This window comes from Erythrolamprus reginae, unplaced genomic scaffold (genome assembly GCF_031021105.1).
Source record: "Erythrolamprus reginae isolate rEryReg1 unplaced genomic scaffold, rEryReg1.hap1 H_54, whole genome shotgun sequence".
NCBI classification, from domain to species: Eukaryota; Metazoa; Chordata; class Lepidosauria; order Squamata; family Dipsadidae; genus Erythrolamprus; species Erythrolamprus reginae.
In genome coordinates, this window is record NW_027248511.1 from 155,836 (window position 1) to 176,678 (window position 20,843).

General features: G+C 44.7%; 1 protein-coding gene across 1 annotated transcript in view; it reads right to left on the reverse strand.

Annotated features, from left to right (window-relative positions):
* LOC139155776 (histone-lysine N-methyltransferase 2B-like) overlaps positions 1-20,843 on the reverse strand; it is a 104,977-nt gene that overhangs the window by 39,296 nt on the left and 44,838 nt on the right. Inside the window, 8 exon segments of the mRNA XM_070731043.1 lie at positions 925-1,028; positions 3,900-4,024; positions 7,340-7,413; positions 9,271-9,360; positions 9,445-9,537; positions 12,813-12,997; positions 14,983-15,096; positions 20,115-20,232. Of these exon segments, the coding sequence (XP_070587144.1) occupies positions 925-1,028; positions 3,900-4,024; positions 7,340-7,413; positions 9,271-9,360; positions 9,445-9,537; positions 12,813-12,997; positions 14,983-15,096; positions 20,115-20,232 (903 nt within the window).

A 20,843-nucleotide genomic window follows, 5' to 3' on the forward strand; every position in this document is an offset into this window, starting at 1 on the left:
CCCAGCTCCTGCCCCAAGGACCGTTTTGCCTGCGGTGGAATCTGCTGATGAAGGCTCCTCTGACCAAGAAGACATGAGTGACAGGGAGGAGAGTGGGGCAGACAGCTCAGAAGGAGATCAATTATCTAGCTCCTCCTTGGATTCAGAACAAGAGTTAATGATACAGCCACGCATGCGGAGAGCGATGCATAGGCAACAACAACTGAGAGATTATTATCAAAGAAAATGAGGCCACCTGTGGTTGGGTGGGGCTGTGGTCATTAGTGAGGCTGCTATAAATAGCAGTCTGTGGGTTTGGCCATTGTGGAGGATTATCTGATCATTGTGTTTCGTGACTGCTTTACTGACTTTGACTTTTTGTGTGCTGATTTCCCCCCGCTTTGAAACTAAACCAGAGCAAAGTGTGTTTCACTTTGTGAAAGAAGAAGGACTGTGAATTACCTCACAGCTGCAAGCTAAGTATCACAGGACTGATAAGGGACTTGTATAAATTACCAGTTTGTTTGGAGACCAGTGCTCTTTGCTATACCAAAAGAGGGCTTAGTTTAAGTGAATTTTCATTATAAAGAACATTGTTTTGAATTTTCAAACGTGTGTGTGTGTGTCTGAAATTTGTACCTGTGAATTTTTGGGAGGATTCTACCAGAGAGCCCAACAGAACAGGCACAAAATTGGAAAGCAACAAAAATTCCTTCTGAAGGAGATGGGATTAAGAAAATTTTGGACTGTGTAGAGATGAATATACGGACAATGAAAATGAAAGACAAGGAAGACACAGAATATTATGGGGTGAAATTTTATGACTGGATAGAAAATAAATACACATAGAAATTAAACTAGAATGATTAGATCTTGTAGGAGGATTTCCTGAGCTTGGCCATTCTAAGAGTCAAGGACTTTGGGACGAAGCCAGCAGGGTCATACCTTAGAAGGAGCATCTCCAAACTGAAGACAGAGAGCGCACTGCCTCTTATCCTCAGGGTCTGCCAACAGCTGCTGCGGAGGGACGTGCTCTACATCTTTCCCAGCTGCAAGGAGAGAAAGTAAAACGATGGCTTTTGATCTCCATTCCCTGCAACCCCTTTCATATTTCCTTAAAGAGCACAGGAGGGAGATCCTCAAAAGGAGACAGGATTTTGATTCCACAGGGGGGGAAAACAACTCCAGAGTATCTTCAAGCAGAACCAAAAAGGCCAGCCTTTTGCCTTTCTAATATGCCAGAATCAGGGGTAGGCAAAGTTGGCTCTTCTATGACTTGTGGACTTCAACTCCCAGAATTCCTGGGCTAGCATGACTGGCTCAGGAATTCTGGGAGTTGAAGTCCACAAAGCATAGAAGAGCCAACTTTGCCTACCCCTGCACCATATGGTAACTCTCATACTCTTCACAGAGTAACTCTATGTTAACTCTGTGACAGAGTACCTCTGTAACTCTGCAGTAACTCTCTACTCTGTACAGAGTAATTGTGTCAACTCTGCAATAACTTTGTACAGTAGCAGATAGGAAAGTGCTCCAGAGAGTTAACATCGTTGCCCATAGCAAGGGTCTCCAATCTTGGCAACTTTAAGATTTGTGGACTTCAATTCCCAGAATTCCTCAGCCAATAAAGCAAAGCTGGCTGAGGAATTCTGGGAATTGAAGTCCACAAATCGTAAAGTTGCCAAGGTTGGAGACCCTTGGCCCAAAGGGTCATTGGTTGTCGCCTCCCCTCTTTGGAAGAACTTTATAGCTCCCGCTGCCTTAAGAAACTTCAAAACATTCTTAAAGATCCATCTTATCCCCTTTTTAAAAAACTATTACCACCTGGATGATGGTACAGGATAATAAAAATAAGGACAAATAGGCTGAAAAACAGCTTCTATCTCAGAGCAGCAACTCTATGGAATTTTACTGTGTAGTGCAATATTAATGCAATATCAGGGGCTTTCAATTTAATTGTATGGAATGTGAAAGATGGGTGTTTGTGTTTTATTTTTATGGTTACAACGTAGGCTGAAGATGGCATTTAATTTTGTTGCACAAAGTACAATACACTATTACTATTACAGTGACACCTCGTCTTACAAACGCCTCGTCATACAAACTTTTCGAGATACAAACCCGGGGTTTAAGATTTTTTTGCCTCTTTTTACAAACTATTTTCACCTTACAATCCACCGCTGCCCTTGGGATGCCCTGCCTCCGGACTTCCATTGCCAGCGAAGCACTCGTTTTTGCACTGCTGGGATTCCCCTGATGCTCCCCTCCATGGGAAACCCCACCTCCGGACTTCTGTGTTTTTGTGATGCTGCAGGGGAATCCCAGCAGGAAAATCCCAGCAGCGCAAAAACGGGTGCTTCGCTGGCAACGGAAGTCCGGAGGTGGGGTTTCCCAGCGAGGGGAGCAGCAGTGAAATCGCAGCATCACAAAAACACAGAGGTCCGGAGGTGGGTTTTTGAAGACCGGTGTTTTTGTGATGCTGCGATTTCACTGATGCTCCCTTCGCTGGGAAACCCCACCTCTGGACTTCCATTACCAGCTAAGCGCTCGTTTTTGCGATGCTGGGAATCCCCTGCAGCATTGCAAAAACACAGAAGTCCGGAGGTGGGGTTTCCCATGGAAGGGAGCCTCAGGGGAATCCCAGCAGCACAAAAACAGGCGCTTCGGCTGGCAAAAGGGGTGAATTTCAGGCTTGCACGCATTAATCGCTTTTCCATTGATTCCTATGGGAAACATTGTTTCGTATTACAAACTTTTCACCTTAAGAACCTTGTCCCGGAACCAACTACGTTTGTAAGACAAGGTATCACTGTACTTCTGATTGCGTGGGGCTGGCTTGGAAAGATGGAGTTTGTAATCCAGCATATCTGCTAGTTGGCCTGATGACCCAATGGGGCACTTCCACGCTGGAGGTGGTTGATTGATTGACAGCTGACTGCCCCACTCCCGTTCCGTGTACAATGCTCTCCATTCAATTGTCTTTTTGGTTATCATCTTGGTGTATTTTCATTATTTCCTGGTTCTATTATTTTACTCCTGTTTATGCTCCATTCATCTAGAGTAGCCCCACCGAGAGATAGGCAGCTAATAAATTTAACAAACAAACAGTATATAAATATTTATAAATATTTAGAGAGTGCCAGATTGCAGGACTGTTGGAACAGAAACCTGGCTCAAAAGAAGGAAGGGTCTATGTATTGGGGAGATATGGGGGTGATAAGAAAACCCCTTTAAAATTCCACCAGTCATATACTTTGGTGGAATTTTAATAATAGTATTAAAAATTAAATAAGTAAGGATTTATAACTATTTGAAGATTTATAAGATAGAGTGAAATAGTTTAAAAACAATATAAACATAGAATTTTTGTTCTTTTTTTCTTTTTTTTCTTTATAATATAATAAAGTTGGAAGTGTTATTTTTTCTTGTATTTTTTATATTTTATCTTTTTTGAATAGGTATAGGATATTTTATAGATAAAGAAATTTAATTAACACAATGAACATAAAGAATATAGAGTTAAATTTAACAAGAATGTAATGTACACGTGTGACATTTCTGCATTGATTTGACAATAATTAAGGTTTTATATTTCTGTATTAGTTAGACTTCTATGACAAGCGGAGCAATAGTAGATCCTTAAATGTTTAATGTTGTTTGTCTTTGTCTTTTTTGAAAAATAATAAAAAAATATTTAAAAAAAAGAAAAAAAGAAAACCCCTTTAGCAATTGGGCAGAGGGTAAAAGAACACAATGGAAGTGTCCGGACAGGGGGTCGGAGCCTCGTGCTCCCTTCGCTATGGGCTTTCCAATGACCGATAGGCACAAGCGAACCGGGAGCCTTTCACCCCTGTTCTGAAGGTCATCTGGAAGCAAAGGGGAAAGGCCTGAGCCTGGAGGTCTTTCCATCAAAGCCTTACCTAAGTTTTCGGGGCCAGCAGAACTCAGATGGCTGTTGGCAGTCGAGCTGACCTCTTGGGGCTGCCTCCACTGAGCGTAGATGTGGTCAGAAGAAGGAGGCAGAACTGCATTGGGGAGCATGCCACTATCAGGAGAGGGAAGGAAGAAGATAGGAAGCCATCAGAAGCTGTAAAGGCTATCCAACTTTTTTTTTTTCCTAAAACAGGCAAGGGTTGTACAGTAGACCAGGGGACTCCAACCTTGCCAACTTTAAGGCTTGTGGACTTCAATTCCCAGAATTCTCCAGCCAGCAGAGCAGGACCATAGCTGGCTAAGGAATTCAGGGAGTTGAAGTCCACAAGTCTTAAAGTTGCCAAAGTGGGAGACCCCTGCTTTAATGCCGTGGCTTCACTAGCAATCATTTGTTGGACTCAGTTCCAGATCCATAAAATGGGACTAGCATCCTGCATTAGGATACAATTACAAGAAGATGGTTGTTGAAACATGACTTGTTTAAATGGAAAGATTGCAGGTGTTTACTTAATTCTTTCTTGTATCCAAGCTCTGCTCAATTTCTTTGTATTAGCTGGGACTTTTGGAAACAAGAACAATTCTATTGGTGGGGTGGGTTATTTTAAAGTTCCTCTAAAGCCTTGGTGTTTTCTTAAACTCTGTAGAGGAACTTCCACATACTATAGATCAGAGGTCCCCAACCGCCGGTCCGCGGACCGGGACCGGGCCGTTGGGGTTTTTCAGCCGGTCCGCGCGCCAGAGCCCCCTCGGCCTTTCCGCACCACCAGCGGCGCTCCCCCCGCCAGCCAGCCAAGCCCCGCGCCCGCCGGAACCGGCTCCTCGCTCTCCCGCCGCGTTTGCAGGAGGTGGGGAGGGTCGGGCGGCCCGCCAAGGCCAGGAGGGACGCTGCTGCCCCCCCTTCCCTCTCTCCGCCCGCCGCTGCGCCTCCTTGACACCGAGAGGAAATGGCGGCAAAGGTTCTTCTCAGCGGAGGCCACCACCACCACCCGACATAGGGCGCCGTGGCCGCCACCCCCCTGCCCTGTTTTTTCCCCAGCCGCTGGAGAGCGGCATCTCCGCCTTGCGCGCGCCCCTTCCCGCCCGCGCTTCCTTGTAAAAGCTCCCCCCCCAAGTCTTATCCTTCCCCCTCCGCCCCACGGCCGGGCAAGACCAGCCCTACGCGTTGACGTCAGCCTGGCTGGCTCCACGCGAGGAGGCCAGCCTGTCCGCAAGCAGCCCGAGGAACTCAGAGGTCGGGAGGCGCCGGCGGAGCGGAGAGAAGCCCCCGCTAGGCTGCGCGCTCCGGTCTTTCCTCGGCCCTTCGGAAGGATCGCGCGCCTCTTCTTCCTCCTCGTTTCTTGGTCCCCATCCTCCTTTCTACTTTCTCCCCCTTCTCTTCCTAGCCCACTCGGAATATTCAAAATAAGAAAAGCCTTTGCCGGCGAAGGTTTTTCTTATTTTGAATATTCCGAGTGGGCTAGCAGGGGGATAGGGAGCGCGCGCAACCGCCCGTGCGCCCCCGACATTGAACATCACCTTCGCCGCCCCCGCCACCGCTGAGAAGAACGGAGAGAGAACGAGAGTGAGAGCAACAGACAGCAAGATAGAGAGAAAGTGAGAAAGAGAGAGTGAGAGAAAGGGGGGGGAGAAAGAGATAGCAAGAGAGAGAGAACAAGAGAGAGAAAGAGCGTGAGAAAGAAAACAAGAGAGAAAGAGTGAGAGAGAGAGAGAAAGCAAGAGACAGAAAGAAAACAAGAGAGAGAAAGTGAGAAGAGAGAGAAAGAGGGGGAGAGAGAGAGAAAGAGAGAGGGGGGAGAGAGAAAGAGAGGGAGAGGGAGAAAGAGAGGGAAAGGGGGGAGAGATAGCAAGAGAGGGAGAGAGAGGAGAGAGGGAAAGGGGGAGAGAGGGGGGAGAGAAAGAGAGAGGGAGAGAGAGAGGAGATAAAGGAAGAGGAGAGAGAGAAAGGAAGAGAAAGAAAGAGGGATAGAAAGAGAGAGTGAGAGATGCTCAGTGAGCCTTTCTTTGAAGTTGCCTTTCTTTCTTTCTTTATCTTTCTTGCTTTCTTTCTTGTTCTTTTTCTTTCTCTCTTTTACCTTCCCTTCCTCTATTTCTTCTTTTCTTTCTCCTTCCTACCTTCTTCCCTCCCTCCCTCCCTCCTTTCAGTCCTTCCTCTCTTACTCTCCCCTTTCATAAGTTTCCTTGCTTCCTTCCTCTGTTCCTGTCCCTTCCCCCTTTCTTTCTTTCTTTCTTTCTTTCCTTCCTTCCTTTCCTCCCTCCATTTCTTGCTTTCCTTTTCCTTCCTCCCTTCTTTCCTCCTTCATTCCCTTCTTTCACTCCTTCCTCTCTTACTCTCCCCTTTCACACCTTTCCTTGCTTCCTTTGCACCCTTCTTCTGTTCCTGTCCCTTCCCTCTTTCCTTCCTTCCTTCCCACCCTCCGTCCATTCATTCACCCATTCCTCTCTTGATCGCCCCTTTTACGGCGCCGCTGACAGCTAGCTCCCCCCCCCCCCCCCACCGGGCCATGGAAAACTGGTCTAGCTTAAAGCCGGTCCCTGGTGCAAAAAAGGTTGGGGACCTCTGCTATAGATCATAGGTCCCCAACTTCTGCCCCAGGCACCACTTGCAGGCCATGGCCCATTGGCAACTGGGCCACATAGACGACGGGAGCCATTTGTGCACAAAACCATAGCCTTCTCTTCCGCCACACTATAGAGCAGTGTTTCCCAACCTTGGCAACTTGAAGATACCTGGACTTCAACTCCCAGAATTCCCCAGCCAGCATTCGCTGGCTGGGGAATTCTGGGAGTTGAAGTCCAGATATCTTAAAGTTGCCAAGGTTGGGAAACACTGCTGTAGAGACATAAAGGTTGGGGATCACAATTAATAAAGGTTGGGGATCACAATTAATTTGGTGCACAGAATTGATTTCATGGTGTAACTAAGGGAATCTCTACTGTCAACTACCCCAATTTGATGGATTTCCCTCTCATTCAATATGACAGTGATGGCAAACCTATGGCACGGGTGCCACAGGTGACACGCAGAGCCATATCTGCTGGCAGGCGAGCCATTTCTGTAGCTCAACTCCAACATGCGTGTGTGTGCCGGCCACCTGATTTTTGGCTCACAAAGAGGCTCTGGGAGGGCATTTTTGGCTTCCAGAGAGCCTCTGAGGGAGAGGGGAGGGCGTTTTTAACCTCTCATGGCTCCGGGGAAGCCTTTGGAGCCTGGGGAGGGCCAAACACGAGCCTACTGGGCCCACCAGAAGTTGGGAAAAGGACCATTTCCGGCCTCCAGAGGGCTTACGTGGGGAGAGGGGAAGCTGTTTTCGCCCTCCCCAGGCATTGAATTATGAGCGTGGGCACTTGCACCATCTTTTGGCACCCGAGAAGAAAAAGGTTCAACATCACTGCAAAGTCTTCCCTATTTTGGATTGCAAGTACTCACTTGGGAAGGGAGCTGTTACGGGTCCAGTGCTTTGCGTCCAGAGCATCGAACCAACTGAAATACTTTCCCATCAGCTGGAAAAGACAAGACAGAGCTGTTCAGAAGGCTATGCAGAGAGGCATCAGTTCCCACGAAGCAAAACAAACCAAGAACTGTATTCCAAACTCAGGATAAACACTTGCAAACGTAAATACCGACTTCCAAATCTGATGTTGCAGTCCAGACGCTGTTCTAACTTGGAACAGTTCGCCTAACTCTAATTGTAATTGTGCTTCTAGCACCGCAAACCAACATCCAATGTGCTTTATTTATTTACTGGGTTTCCATGTTGCTTACATGGAAACATAGAAGATTGATGGCAGAAAAAGACCTCATGGTCCCTCTAGTCTGCCCTTATACTATTTCCTGCATCTTAGGATGGATCTATGTTTATCCCAGGCATGTTTAAATTCAGTCACTGTGGATTTACCAACCACGTCTGCTGGAAGATTGTTCCCAGGATCTACTACTCTTTCAGTAAAATAATATTTTCTCATGTTGCTTTTGATCTTTCCCCCAACTAACTTCAAATTGTGTCCCCTTGTTCTTGTGTTCACTTTCCTATTAAAAACACTTCCCTCCTGAACCTTATTTAACCCTTTAACATATTTAAATGTTTCTATCATCTCCCCTTTTCCTTCTGTCCTCCAAACTATACAGATGGAGTTCATTAAGTCTTTTCCTGATACGTTTTATGCTTAAGACCTTCCACCATTCTTGTAGCCCGTCTTTGGACCCGTTCAATTTTGTCAGCGGGATCACAATCTCCTGCCTGACCGCACTGTTCACCCATTTTTAAGACTGTCAGAAATCACTAGCCCAAAACCTTCTCTTCTGAAGTTTTTGCTAATACAGAACTGCCAATACAATACCCAGATTGAGGATTCAATCTGACAAGAGGTTATACGTAGAGAAGGTAGGTGAGGCTAAGCTGAAACAGATACTCTTTGCAGCCTGGGCCTAGAAAGTCTAGAACTAAGACGCCTTAAACAAGATCTAAGTATTGCCCACAAGATCATGTGCTGCAACGTCCTGCTTGCCGGCGATTACTTCAGCTTCAACCACAACAACACAAGAGCACACAACAGATTTAAACTTAATATTAACCGCTCCAAACTTGACTGTAAAAAATATGACTTCAGTAACCGAGTTGTCGAAGCGTGAAATTCATTACCGGACTCCATAGTGTCATCCCCAAACCCCCAACACTTTACCCTTAGATTATCCACGGTTGACCTGTCCATATTCCTAAGAGGTCAGTAAGGGGCGAGTACAATTGCACTAGAGTGCCTTCCGTCCCCTGTCCTATTGCTCTCCTATATCTTTCTTCTATTCCTATATTTATTTATTTATTTATTCATTCATTCAATTTTTATGCCGCCCTTCTCCTTAGACTCAGGGCGGCTTACAACATAACAGCAATAGCACTTTTTAACAGAGCCAGCCTATTGCCCCCACAATCCGGGTCCTCATTTTACCCACCTCGGAAGGATGGAAGGCTGAGTCAATCTTGAGCCGGTGATGAGATTTGAACTGCTGACCTTCAGATCTACAGTCAGCTTCAGTGGCCTGCATTACAGCACTCTACCTGCTGCGCCACCCTGGCTCTGTTATATATCTATATCTCTTCTTCTATTATTTCATTGATATGTTCTATTACTATGCCTTCTTTTCTATTCTTTCTTAGATATATTTTACTATGAGTATCTCCTCTATAACCTTCATCATGTATTTTACTATGTGTATATAGATATATACCCACTAAAACCCTCATTGTGTATTGGACAAAATAAATAAATGCATAAATAAATAAATAAATAAATAAATGCATAAATAAATAAATAAATAAAATAAATAAATAAATCTTCCACCAGGTGAGGAGAGAGGCGTACCTCAATATAGAGTTCCTTTGCAGAGGAGGTGACCTGTTCTTCCTCCGTTTGCCCCAATAGGACTCCCACTATGTCCTCATTGAAGCTGTGCTGCAGAGAGAGAAAAAGCTCAATGAAGGTCACAACGAGCCCCCCCCTCCCCAGTTCTATCACGTCATACTTCTCTCCACTCACCACGGATGAGTAATGACCCTGTTCAAAGAGCTTGTTGACGGTGCGTAGGTCGCAGGGCCGGAAGTGAACCTTCACGCCATCATCCGGACAGCACTGTAGAGAACAAACAGGTGAGCAAAAGGTGCTGGTGTGATGCGGATTACAACCTCTACCTGCTGCCCATAAGCCACGCTCATCCAAGAAGCTCTGAGCTGAAGCAACTTCTTGGATGAGAAGAAAAACAACCAGAAAGTCCAGTTGCCTCTTGAAAAAAGCATCTTTGTGACATATATGCACAAATATTGTGTATATATACAGTGATCCCTCGTTTTTTGCGGGGGATGCGTTCCAAGACAAGTGTGAAAAATGGATTTCTGTGAAGTAGAGGAAAGATATTTTTTAATGGATTTGAATGAGTATTTGGACTTTTAAAACCCGCCCTTTGCATTAAACAGTCATTCTACAATGTTTCTCAGCTGGAACTACATGTGATATCCTGCCAGTTTCTTTAATATACAGTAGCACTGTAGAAGAATTTTATGAATTTTTAATGGATTTAAAATTTTCAGTGGATTTAAGCCCCCTTTGAAAACCCACGAAGTAGCAAATCCACAAAAGATGAACCTTGAAGTAGCAAGGGATTACTGTATTTATCTATCTATCTATCTATCTATCTATCTATCTATCTATCTATCTATCTATCTATCTATCTATCTATTTATTGGGTTTGTATGCCACCCCTCTCCGGAGACCCGGGGCGGCTAACAGCAACAATAAAACAGTGTACAATAGTAATCTAATACTAAAAACGATTAAAAACCCATTTATATAAAAACCAACCACACATACATACCATGCATAGAATTGTAAAGGCCGGGGGCAATTCTAATCTCTGGGGGGAGTTGGTTCCAGAGGGCCAGGGCCACCACAGAGAAGGCTCTTCCCCTGGGTCCTGCCAAGCGACATTGTTTAGTTGACGGGACCCGGAGAAGATCCACTCTGTGGGACCTAACTGGTCGCTGGGATTCGTGCAGCAGAAGGCTATATATGTATGTATGTGTATATGACTCTCACTCCGTAAAAGACCTTGCAATACTCATATCAAATGACCTAAGTGCCAAACCATACCATACAAAGCCCACAGCAACAATATCGCCAAAAAGGCTTCAACAGTTGTTAACCTAATCCTACGTAGCTTCTGCTCTGGTAATCTCACACTACTAACGAGAGCATTCAAAACTTTCACCAGACCGATCCTTGAATACAGCTCATCTATCTGGAATCTACAGCACATTTCGGACATAAGCACTCTAGAAAATGTCCAGAGATACTTTACTAGAAGAGCCCGTGGGCTGCCAGCAGAGCAATCTGCAGAGTCAGATGAGGAGGTGGTTGAGGGAGGGCTTGGGCTGGCTTCCAAGCCTTTGGAAGGCTCTGATAAGGAAACAGCAGCAGGGGCCTTCTGTCCTCCCCCAGGTGGAGAGATAGCTGTCTTCCAGGCCTGAGCTGAGAATGAGGGGGAGCAACAAATGGGGCCCATCCCAGATGCGCATATGCGCAGAGAGGAAAAGAGAGGAGAACACAAAAAAACAATGAGCCAGCTCTTAGGGAAAGGCAGATGATGGCCAGCCCCCCCTCCCTGGCTAAAAAATAAATAGGAGGGGTTTGGGAGTGGCCAACCATTCATGGAAACATAGAAGACTGACGGCAGAAAAAGACCTCATGATCCATCTAGTCTGCCCTTATACTATTTTCTGTATTTTATCTTACAATGGATATATGTTTCTCCCAGGCATGTTTAAATTCAGTTACTGTGGATTTGCTAACCACGTCTGCTGGAAGTTTGTTCCAAGCATCTACTACTCTTTTAGTAAAATAATATTTGCTTTTGATCTTTCCCCCAACTAACTTCAGATTGTGCCCCCTTGTTCTTGTGTTCACTTTCCTATTAAAAACAATTCCCTCCTGGACCTTATTTAACCCTTTAACATATTTAAATCTTTCGATCATGTCCCCCCTTTTCCTTCTGTCCTCCAGACTATAGAGATTGAGTTCATCAAGTCTTTCCTGATACGTTTTATGCTTAAGACCGTCCACCATTCTTGTAGCCCGTCTTTGGACCCGTTCAATTTTGTCAATATCTTTTTGTAGGTGAGGTCTCCAGAACTGAACACAGTATTCCAAATGTGGTCTCACCAGCACTCTATATAGCGGGATCATAATCTCCCTCTTCCTGCTTGTTATACCTCTAGCTATGCAGCCAAGCATCCTACTTGCTTTCCCTACCGCCTGACTCACATTTAGTATACAGCAAGCAATTCTAATTTCCTCGCTAAACTCAGGTTTGTTGGGACTAATTACATTTGATTTTTTTTTTGTTCATCCGTGTGAATAAAAGACTGTTACTGATTTGTTATTTAAGGGGTGGGGGTGGGGTTTCTTTACTCACAAGTAAATTTATTTATTTGTTTATTGGACTTATATGCCGCCCATCTCTGAAGGCTCAGGGCGGCTCACAACATATAAAAACTAATACAAAATAAATTCCAAAGCCCAAGTATAAACTGATCTAAAAACCCAGTAATAAAATGTCTTATGTCTTATGACCACTTGCGAAGGCTGGCTCAGAACAAGAAGCTTCTTTCACAGGAATTTGCAAAACAAAATTCTAACCCAACTCCAGTCAACTTTGGGTGGCTCATCACATAAAAGCAAACCACAGATTATACAAAGAGCATGGGATGATGGCAGAACCAATGCACCAGAGAGGACAATTGTACACTCACAAGAGCTCTGAGTTCCCTAGCCCAGTCTGCCTAACTACTATATTTTTTGGAGTATAATACGCACCTTAGTTTTTGGGGAGGAAAATGGGGGAAAATATCTGGCTACCAGATCTGGCTAGCATCCTTAGTCTGGTCAGCTTCAGCACATTATTTTATCCCCTGGTTAGGGGTTTAAAAAAACCTTATTCAGTTAGAGTAACAATGTAAGAGCCTGCAAGCGGCTACGAACTGGGAACATCGTTAGCACCGAGTTAGGGCTGGAAAGAAACATTTGGAGCAGGACTTAGGGCTTGGAAAGACGTTAGGGCTTGGAAAATATTCTTCGCAAAGATTAGCAATTAAAGAACCTGCAAGGTAAGAGCTGGGAAGATCATTAGCACCTTGTTAGGGTGGGGTAGGGAAGCTTCGAAAAAAAGCTACATTCAGAGTATAAGACACACCTGAATTTTCAGCCTCTTTTACTCTGAAAAATACGGCAATTGCCAGCTGGTGCAGTTGGGTCTCCTATCCTGAGCACATTGTCTTCCCAAATTTCGTGGGAGGGAGAAAGAGAGGAAAATAGAGAAGAAGTGCTCCCCCCCACAAGGGCCCCGGAAACCATACCTGTGCACACTGCATCAGTGGCGCCACGCACTTGGAGCTCAGCAACCCTTGCAACACTTGCCGCAGTCCCTTGCGCAGCTCCGAGTTAAGGACCTCTCGCCACTTGGTCTTATCGCTGCCACAGCAGGGTCGGCATGCATACACCACGCTCTCGGGCAAATTAGACAAGATCTCATAGCCCTCGTCTGGAAGAGAGACAGGGAAGGAGCACATCACTCATTTCCCCCCCTCTTCAGATCTTCTTGCAAGAGCTTGCCTTACTAAGCGGCATTTATACAATATTATTATTATTATTATTATTATTATTATTATTATCATCATCATCATCATCATCATCATCATCATCATCATCATCAGTACAACACAGCAAACGAGATCACTATGCTGGATTTCGTATTCCATCACCAGTCGGGCGCTTCCCAAGCACCTAGGACTGCGTGATGTAGCGGCGAATTATGTGTGCGGATCCAAGTAAAGCGGCTTTTTGTAATTGGTACAGATGGAGATTTTGTCAATGGTTTTCAAATGTCCACTGAGATCGTTTGGCATTGCACCCAGCATGCCAAGGACCACTGGGACCACTTTCACTGGCTTATGCCAGAGTCGTTGCAGCTCGATTTTTAGATCTTCGTATTTCACTAATTTCTCTAGCTGCTTCTCCTCAATTCTGCTGTCTCCTGGGATTGCAATGTCGATGAACCATACTTTTTCCCCCTCCACAATCATCCACAACCTATTATTATTATTATTATTATTATTATTATTATTATTATTATTATTAATTAGACTTGTACGCCGCGCTTCTCCAAAGACTCGGGGCAGCTCACAGGGTACAATACAAAAACAATGTGTATACAAATCTAATTAATGAAAACTATAAGCTAAGATCCCACTATGTTAAAAACAGTCAATCAACTGTCAATATGAAATTCCAGCTGGGGAAACCGCCCACAAAGAAAGGGGGAAACACCATAAAGTGCACACAATTCTAAAACAAAACCAAAGAACCATCTTTCTGATACCCTTCTTGATGGTTTCTCCCCCATTCAGCTAGTCCTTGAGTGACCATTCTCAAAATTCTAACAGCACTGAAAAATGTGACTTATGACTTTTTTTTGTAGCGTCAGTGTGATTGAGATTCTAATTTAACGGCTGCAATTGTTCACTTAAGATGGAATGGCAAAAAAGCTGGTAAAAAGGGGCGAGGCTCGCTTAACATATGCCTCACTTAACAACAGACATTTTGGGCTCAATTGTGGCCATAATTTGAGGACTACCTCTAATATCTGGATTCCGATTTTATGCTAAGTTTCGTGCAATGTCTAAAATCAACGGTGACTTGGAAAACTATCATTTCTGCTGCCTGATCTAATCTACTAATGTACCCTGGTTGAAATAACAGTGCAAGGGTGTCAAACTCAATTTCATTGAGGATTGTATCAGGGCTGTGGTTGGCCTTGGGGGGGGGGGACTGGGTGTGTGTGACTAACTGGATGGGCGTGGCCCATTTGACACCACTCCCCCAACTGCTGGCATGTTTCCTCTTCGCATTGGGTAAAACGGGCCGAAGCCACGCTGGTCCGATCTTTCCTCTCAGCATTGGGTAGATACAGCGGTGGGCTACGAGTTTCAAGTTTCAAGTTTTATTGGATTTATATGCCGCCCCTCTCCAAAAACTCGGGGTGGCTAACAACAATCATGAACAATATACAATAAAATCCAATACTAAAAGCAAATTAAGCAAACGAGCCAGAACGCTAAATTGCGCTCGCCACCGCAGCTCGTAAGTTCTTGTGGGGCCAGCGCGATTTTTGCTGCTGCACCTGTGGAGATAGCAAAATTGTGCACGGAGCCACAGGTGCGCCTGTGTTTCGGCATGTGCGGAAGCAAAAAAAACTCACCGAAACACAGGTTTCAGCTCTGTGCACGATTTTGCTATCTCCGCAGGTGCAGCAGCAAAATCGCGCTGGTCCCGCAAGAATGTACGAGCCGCGGTGGCAAGTGCAATTTAGCGTTCCAGCTCATAGTCCACCGCTGGGTAGACCGGATGGCCCCATGGGCCGGATCCAACCGCATCTAGTTCTAGTTACCTTCAAAATGTGGACGGACAACAAAATGCCTGTCCCTAGTCAGCCTCCTTAACTAAGCCACATTGCTCCAGATAACCAACCTGAGAGTCCCTCGCACTTGGCGTGAACCCAGTGGTCACACTTGGCGCACTGCATCATTTTGCTCTCGTAGTCATTGTCTTCGTAACAGTGCAAGCAGATTGGGCAGTAGTTCCCTGCAGGGAGGAAGAGAGAGCGCATTAAAAGATATGATGAACCCATCCAGCTCTTGAAAGAAATGTTACGTTTTCAACGTTTGCTCAGGGGTGGGTTTCTCCCGGTTTGGCTGAGCCGGTAGCGACCCACTGGTGATATCACGATGATGTCACTGACCAAGTTTGGTCAATGCCAGTCCAGGGGCCCCGCCATCTTTTTTTAAAAAAATTTAATTTATTTTTATTTTTCTCTTCTGAGTATGCGCACGTTCCAGCACTGTGCGGCCACCATTTTTTTTTCTGGCTTTATTTTTTTAAAAATTATTTTCCAGATTTTTCATTATTGTGTATGCACAGCATACAAAGCATGTGTGCCGTCCACATTTTGCAGCATGGGAGGGAGCGAACCAACAGAGAGGTAAGTTATGACCTATAAAGCCCTTCATGGCATCAGACCAGAATATCTCCGGGACCGCCTTCTACTGCACAAATCCCAGCGACCAGTTAGGTCCCACAGAGTTGGCCTTCTCTGGGTCCCGTCGACTAAACAATGTCGTCTGGTGGGACCCAGGGGAAGAGCCTCCTCTGTGGCGGCCCTGACCCTCTGGAACCAGCTTCCCACCCTCATTGCCTTTCGTAAACTCCTTAAAACCCACCTCTGCCGTCAGGCATGGGGAAATTGAGACATCTCCCCGGGCCTATACCGTTTATGCATGGTATATTTGTGTGTATGTTTTGCTTTTTAATAAGGGGTTGTTAATGACTTTTAATTATTAGATTTGTTATACATTGTTATTGTTGTGAGCAGCCCCGAGTCTGCAGAGAGGGGCGGCATACAAATCTAATTAATAATAATAATAATAGTAATAATAATAATAGTAATAATAGTAATAAACATCTCCCCCTGGGCACGTTGAATTTATATATGGTATGCTTGTGTGTGTGTATGTTAGTATAGGGGGTTTTCTTAAATTTATAATATTTTAATTAATTGGATTATGTATTGGATTGTTTTTTCACTTGTTGTGAGCCGCCCCGAGTCTTCGGAGAGGGGCAGCATACAAATCCAAATAATAAATAAAATAAATAAATAAATAAAATAATAACAGTAATAATAGTAATAATAATAATAATAATAATAATAATAATAATAACAACCCAGCCTTGCATTTGCTCCATTGGTATCCTGTACTTCAGTATCCAAATAATATTCAGTTAACAAAAAACCTGAAACAGCTATAAAAGCAGAACAGAAGCTGTTGGCCATGAAGCCAATAAAGAATTTTAGCTACACCTCAGTGTAGACATAGAACGAAACTAAAATGCCTAAAAGGTTGAGAAATGAAATCATTTTTGCCTGGCACCTGAAAACAGAATGGTGAAAATGTGGGCTAGAATAGAGGAAATCACTGAAGCTTTTAAATCAGCAGATTAAAAATCAATACGAACTAATATAAAGTAAGGAAAAAAGGGAAAAGGAAAAAATTAAGGGAAAAAAAGGCAGAAATTGTTAGCGAAAAAGGAAGGAAAACAAAAAACAAGCTATAAAAAGCTCCTTCTGATATTCTTCACATCAGTTATAAGCACAGGTATATTTTAATCTCACTGAAGTTACATCGTTCAGGTTCAAGGCTATAGGGCAGCCTTTCAATCTTAGCCCAACCTACCTTACATGACTGTTCCTATGGGGGGAAACTGGTAGGAATACAGTGTTCCCTCGATTTCCACGGGGGATGCGTTCTGAGACCGCCCGCGAAAGTCAAATTTCCGCGAAGTAGAGATGCGGAAGTAAATACACTATTTTTGGCTATGAACAGTATCACAAGCCATCCCTTAACAGCTTAACACTTTAAACCTCTAAAGTGCAATTTCCCATTCCATTAGCAACCATTTAGATCATTACTCACCATGTTTCTTTATTAAAGTTTATTTTAAAAAATATTTTAGTTTTTTCTTAATATTAGATTTGTGCCTGTACAATATTGTTTTATCGCTTGTTGTGAGCCGCCCTGAGTCTTCGGAGAGGGGCGGCATACAAATCTAATAAATTATTATTATTATTATTATTATTATTATTATTATTATTATTATTTATTAAAGTCGGATGAAAGTTTGGTGATGACATATGACATCATCGGGCGGGAAAAACCGTGGTATAGGGAAAAAACCCACAAAGTATTTTTTAATTAATATTTTTGAAAAACCGTGGTATAGACTTTTCGCTAAGTTCGAACCCGCGAAAATCGAGGGAACACTGTAATCTATACCTCTGTAAAAATACAGGTAATGCATAGGCAAGAACTACTTTTAACCATTGGAGTAATGGTTAAAAGGATGGACTGGCACCAGGGACCCAAATGGCCCAAACATTCATTATAAACATGTGCCCTTGTATTGAACAATTTGCTAAACGTTCAATTGATAACAATTATGCACGAATCAAAAAGAGGGCTGTGAAAATATTTACTGACCCCTTGCATCCTGAACATAAACTGTTTCAACTTCTACCCTCAAAACATCACTATAAGGCAGTACACACCAAGATAACTAGACACAAGAACAGTTTTTCCCGAACGCCATCACTCTACTAAACAAATAATTCCCGCAACACTGTCAAACTTTTTACTAAGTCTGCACTTCGATTTCTACTAGTTTTTTCTCATCATTCCTATCACTCATCTCCTCCCACTTAGTAATTTGCGAATGTAACTTGTTGCTTGTATCCTAAGATTTTTATTAATATTGATTATTTTTCATTCATTCATTCATTCATTCATTCATTCATTCATTCATTTATTAGATTTGTATGCCGGCCCTCTCCGCAGACTCAGGGCGGCTAACAACAGTAAAAAGACAACGTAAAGAAATCTAATATTAAAAAATCTAAACACCCCAATTTAAAAGATCAGTCATACATACAGTCATACCATACATAAATTTTATAAGCCATGGGGAAGGGAATATTTCAATTCCCCCATGCCTGACGACAGAGGTGGCTTTTTAAGAGCTTACGAAAGGCAAGGAGGGTGGGGGCAACTCTGATATCTTGGGGGAGTTGGTTCCAGAGGGTCGGGGCCGCCACAGAGAAGGCTCTTCCCCTGGGTCCCGCCAAACGTCATTGTTTAGTCGACGGGACCCGGAGAAGGCCAACTTTGTGGGACCTAACCAGTCACTGGGATTCATGCGGCAGAAGGCGGTCTCGGAGATATTCTGGTCCGATGCCATTTGACCCCTATGACAATCACTAAGTGTTGTACCACACGATTCTTGACAAATGTATCTTCTTCTTTTATGTGCGCTGAGAGCATATGCACCAAGACTAATTCCTTGTGTGTCCAATCACACTTGGCCAATAAAGAATTCTATTCTATTAATAGTGGCACAGTGGTTAAAGTGCAGTATTGCAAGCTGCCAAGAGTTTGATCCTGACTGGCTCAAGGTTGACTCAGCCTTCCATCCTTCCCAGATCAATAAAATGAGGAGCCAGATTGTTAGGGGGGAAATAGGCTGACCCTCTAAACCAGTGGTCCCCAACCTTTTTTCCACCAGGGACCAGTTTCAGCAAGACAATTTTTCTATGGCCCGGTGGGGGCAGAAAGGGGTGTGGTTGGGGGACGGGATTAAGCATGGGGGTGTAGCTTATCGTTCCACTGCCTCTCTTTCCTCCCCCCCCTTTTAATTTTGCAGGGGAGCCGAAGTGACAGAGGGAGGAAGGCTAGGAGGGTATGGTTTCTTTTCCCCGCCGTTTGCCTCCAGCCGAGGCGGTCCACCTGAGGGAGAAAACTTTTGCTTGCTTGCTTCGTTCCTTCCATCAGTTTCAGAGGAAACCCCCCCTCCACCGCCTGCTCCGGCTGGGTTTGCAGCAAGGAATCCCAGAGGTGGGGGAAGTGCCTCCACGGACACAGTCGCCTTCCTTTGCAATCGCTGCCTGCTTGGAGCGCCCACCACTGCCAGGTCCGGTACTTTTCTTGCAGCAAGGAATCCTTCCAAAAGAAAATTACCAGAGCTGGTGGTGGGGGCTTCATGGCCACACGCACACCCCTGGCTTCGCTCCCACCCAGGCCCCCGGGAAAGCCTAGCAAAAAAAGAGCTGCACAATGCCAAAGCCTTTCCGTCTGAGCTGCAGGCAGAGCGAGGGCTTTGCGAGGAGGAAATAGACCACTTTCGACGAGGGAAGAAAGACAGGAAAGGAAGGAAGGAAGCAAGCAAAAGTTTTCTCGGCCCGAGGCAAACAGCGGTCCCGAGTGAACGGGAGGGGAAAGAGACAGGAACAGCTTGGCACTCGCCAGCTCCACAGCAGCTGTTAACTCTGCGGACCGGTGCAACATGCCCCACGGCCCGGTACTGGTCCACGGCCCGGCGGTTGGGGACCCCTGCTCTAAACCACTTAGAGAGGGCTGTAAAAGCACTGTGAAGTGGTATATATTATTATTATTGTTATTTATTGGATTTGTATGCCGCCCATCTCCACAGACTCGGGGTGGCTAACAACAATGATAAAAAACAACATGTAACAATCCAATTTAATAAAATAACTAAAAACCCTTATTATAAAAACCAAACATACACACAAACATACCATACATAACTTGTAATGGCCTAGGGGAAGGAATATCTTAGCTCCCCCATGCCTGGTGACAAAGGTGGGTTTTGAGTAATTTGCGAAAGACAAGGATGGTGGGGGCTGTTCTAATCTCTGGGGGGAGTTGATTCCAGAGGGCCGGGGCCGCCACAGAGAAGGCTCTTCCCCTGTGGCCCGCCAGGCGACATTGTTTGGTCGACGGGACCCAGAGAAGGCCAACTCTGTGGGACCTTATCGGCCGCTGGGATTCGTGCGGTAGAAGGCGGTTCCGGATGTATTCTGGCCCAATGCCATGTAAGGCTTTAAAAGTCATTACCAACACTTTGAATTGTGACCAGAAACTGATCGGCAGCCAGTGTAGGCCGCGGAGTGTTGCAGAAACGTGGGCGAATATGACCAAGCGCTGTTGCTGTAATGGAAACTTTGCAACCTTTCCAGAGGGTTTGACTGAGCTCACCTTTATTGTACAGAACAGAGCAGGCAGAGCAGAGACTGTAATCGCTGGACCACTCTGTGTCCCAGTTCTTCCCCGGCGCTGTCCCACAGCTTTTGCAACGGATGCAGGCAGAACAGATCTGAAGGAAGGAGAAAGCAAAGGATTCCACAGTTGCAATTGACGGACAGTTTAGCCTGAAGTATTAAAGGTTGTAGAGTTGACTCGTTCTCATCCTCTACTCTAGTGTTTCTCAACCTTGGCAATTTCATTTTAAGATACGTGGAGTATTCTGAGCAGAGTCAGGTTACAAGCGGTGTGCCACAAGGGTCTGTTCTGGGTCCTATTCTTTTTAATATGTTTGTGAGTGACATAGGGGAAGGTCTGGTAGGGAAGGTTTGCCTATTTGCCGATGACTCTAAAGTGTGCAATAGGGTTGATATTCCTGGAGGGGTCTGTAATATGGTAAATGATTTAGCTTTACTAGATAAATGGTCAAAGCAATGGAAACTGCAGTTTAATGTTTCCAAATGTAAAATAATGCACTTAATCTGAGTATTGCATTGGCAGTTCTGTGTTAGCAAAAACTTCAGAAGAGAAGGATTTAGGGGTAGTGATTTCTGACAGTCTCAAAATGGGTGAGCAGTGTGGTCGGGCGGTAGGAAAGGCAAGTAGGATGCTTGGCTGCATAGCTAGAGGTATAACAAGCAGGAAGAGGGAGATTGTGATCCCCTTATATAGAGCGCTGGTGAG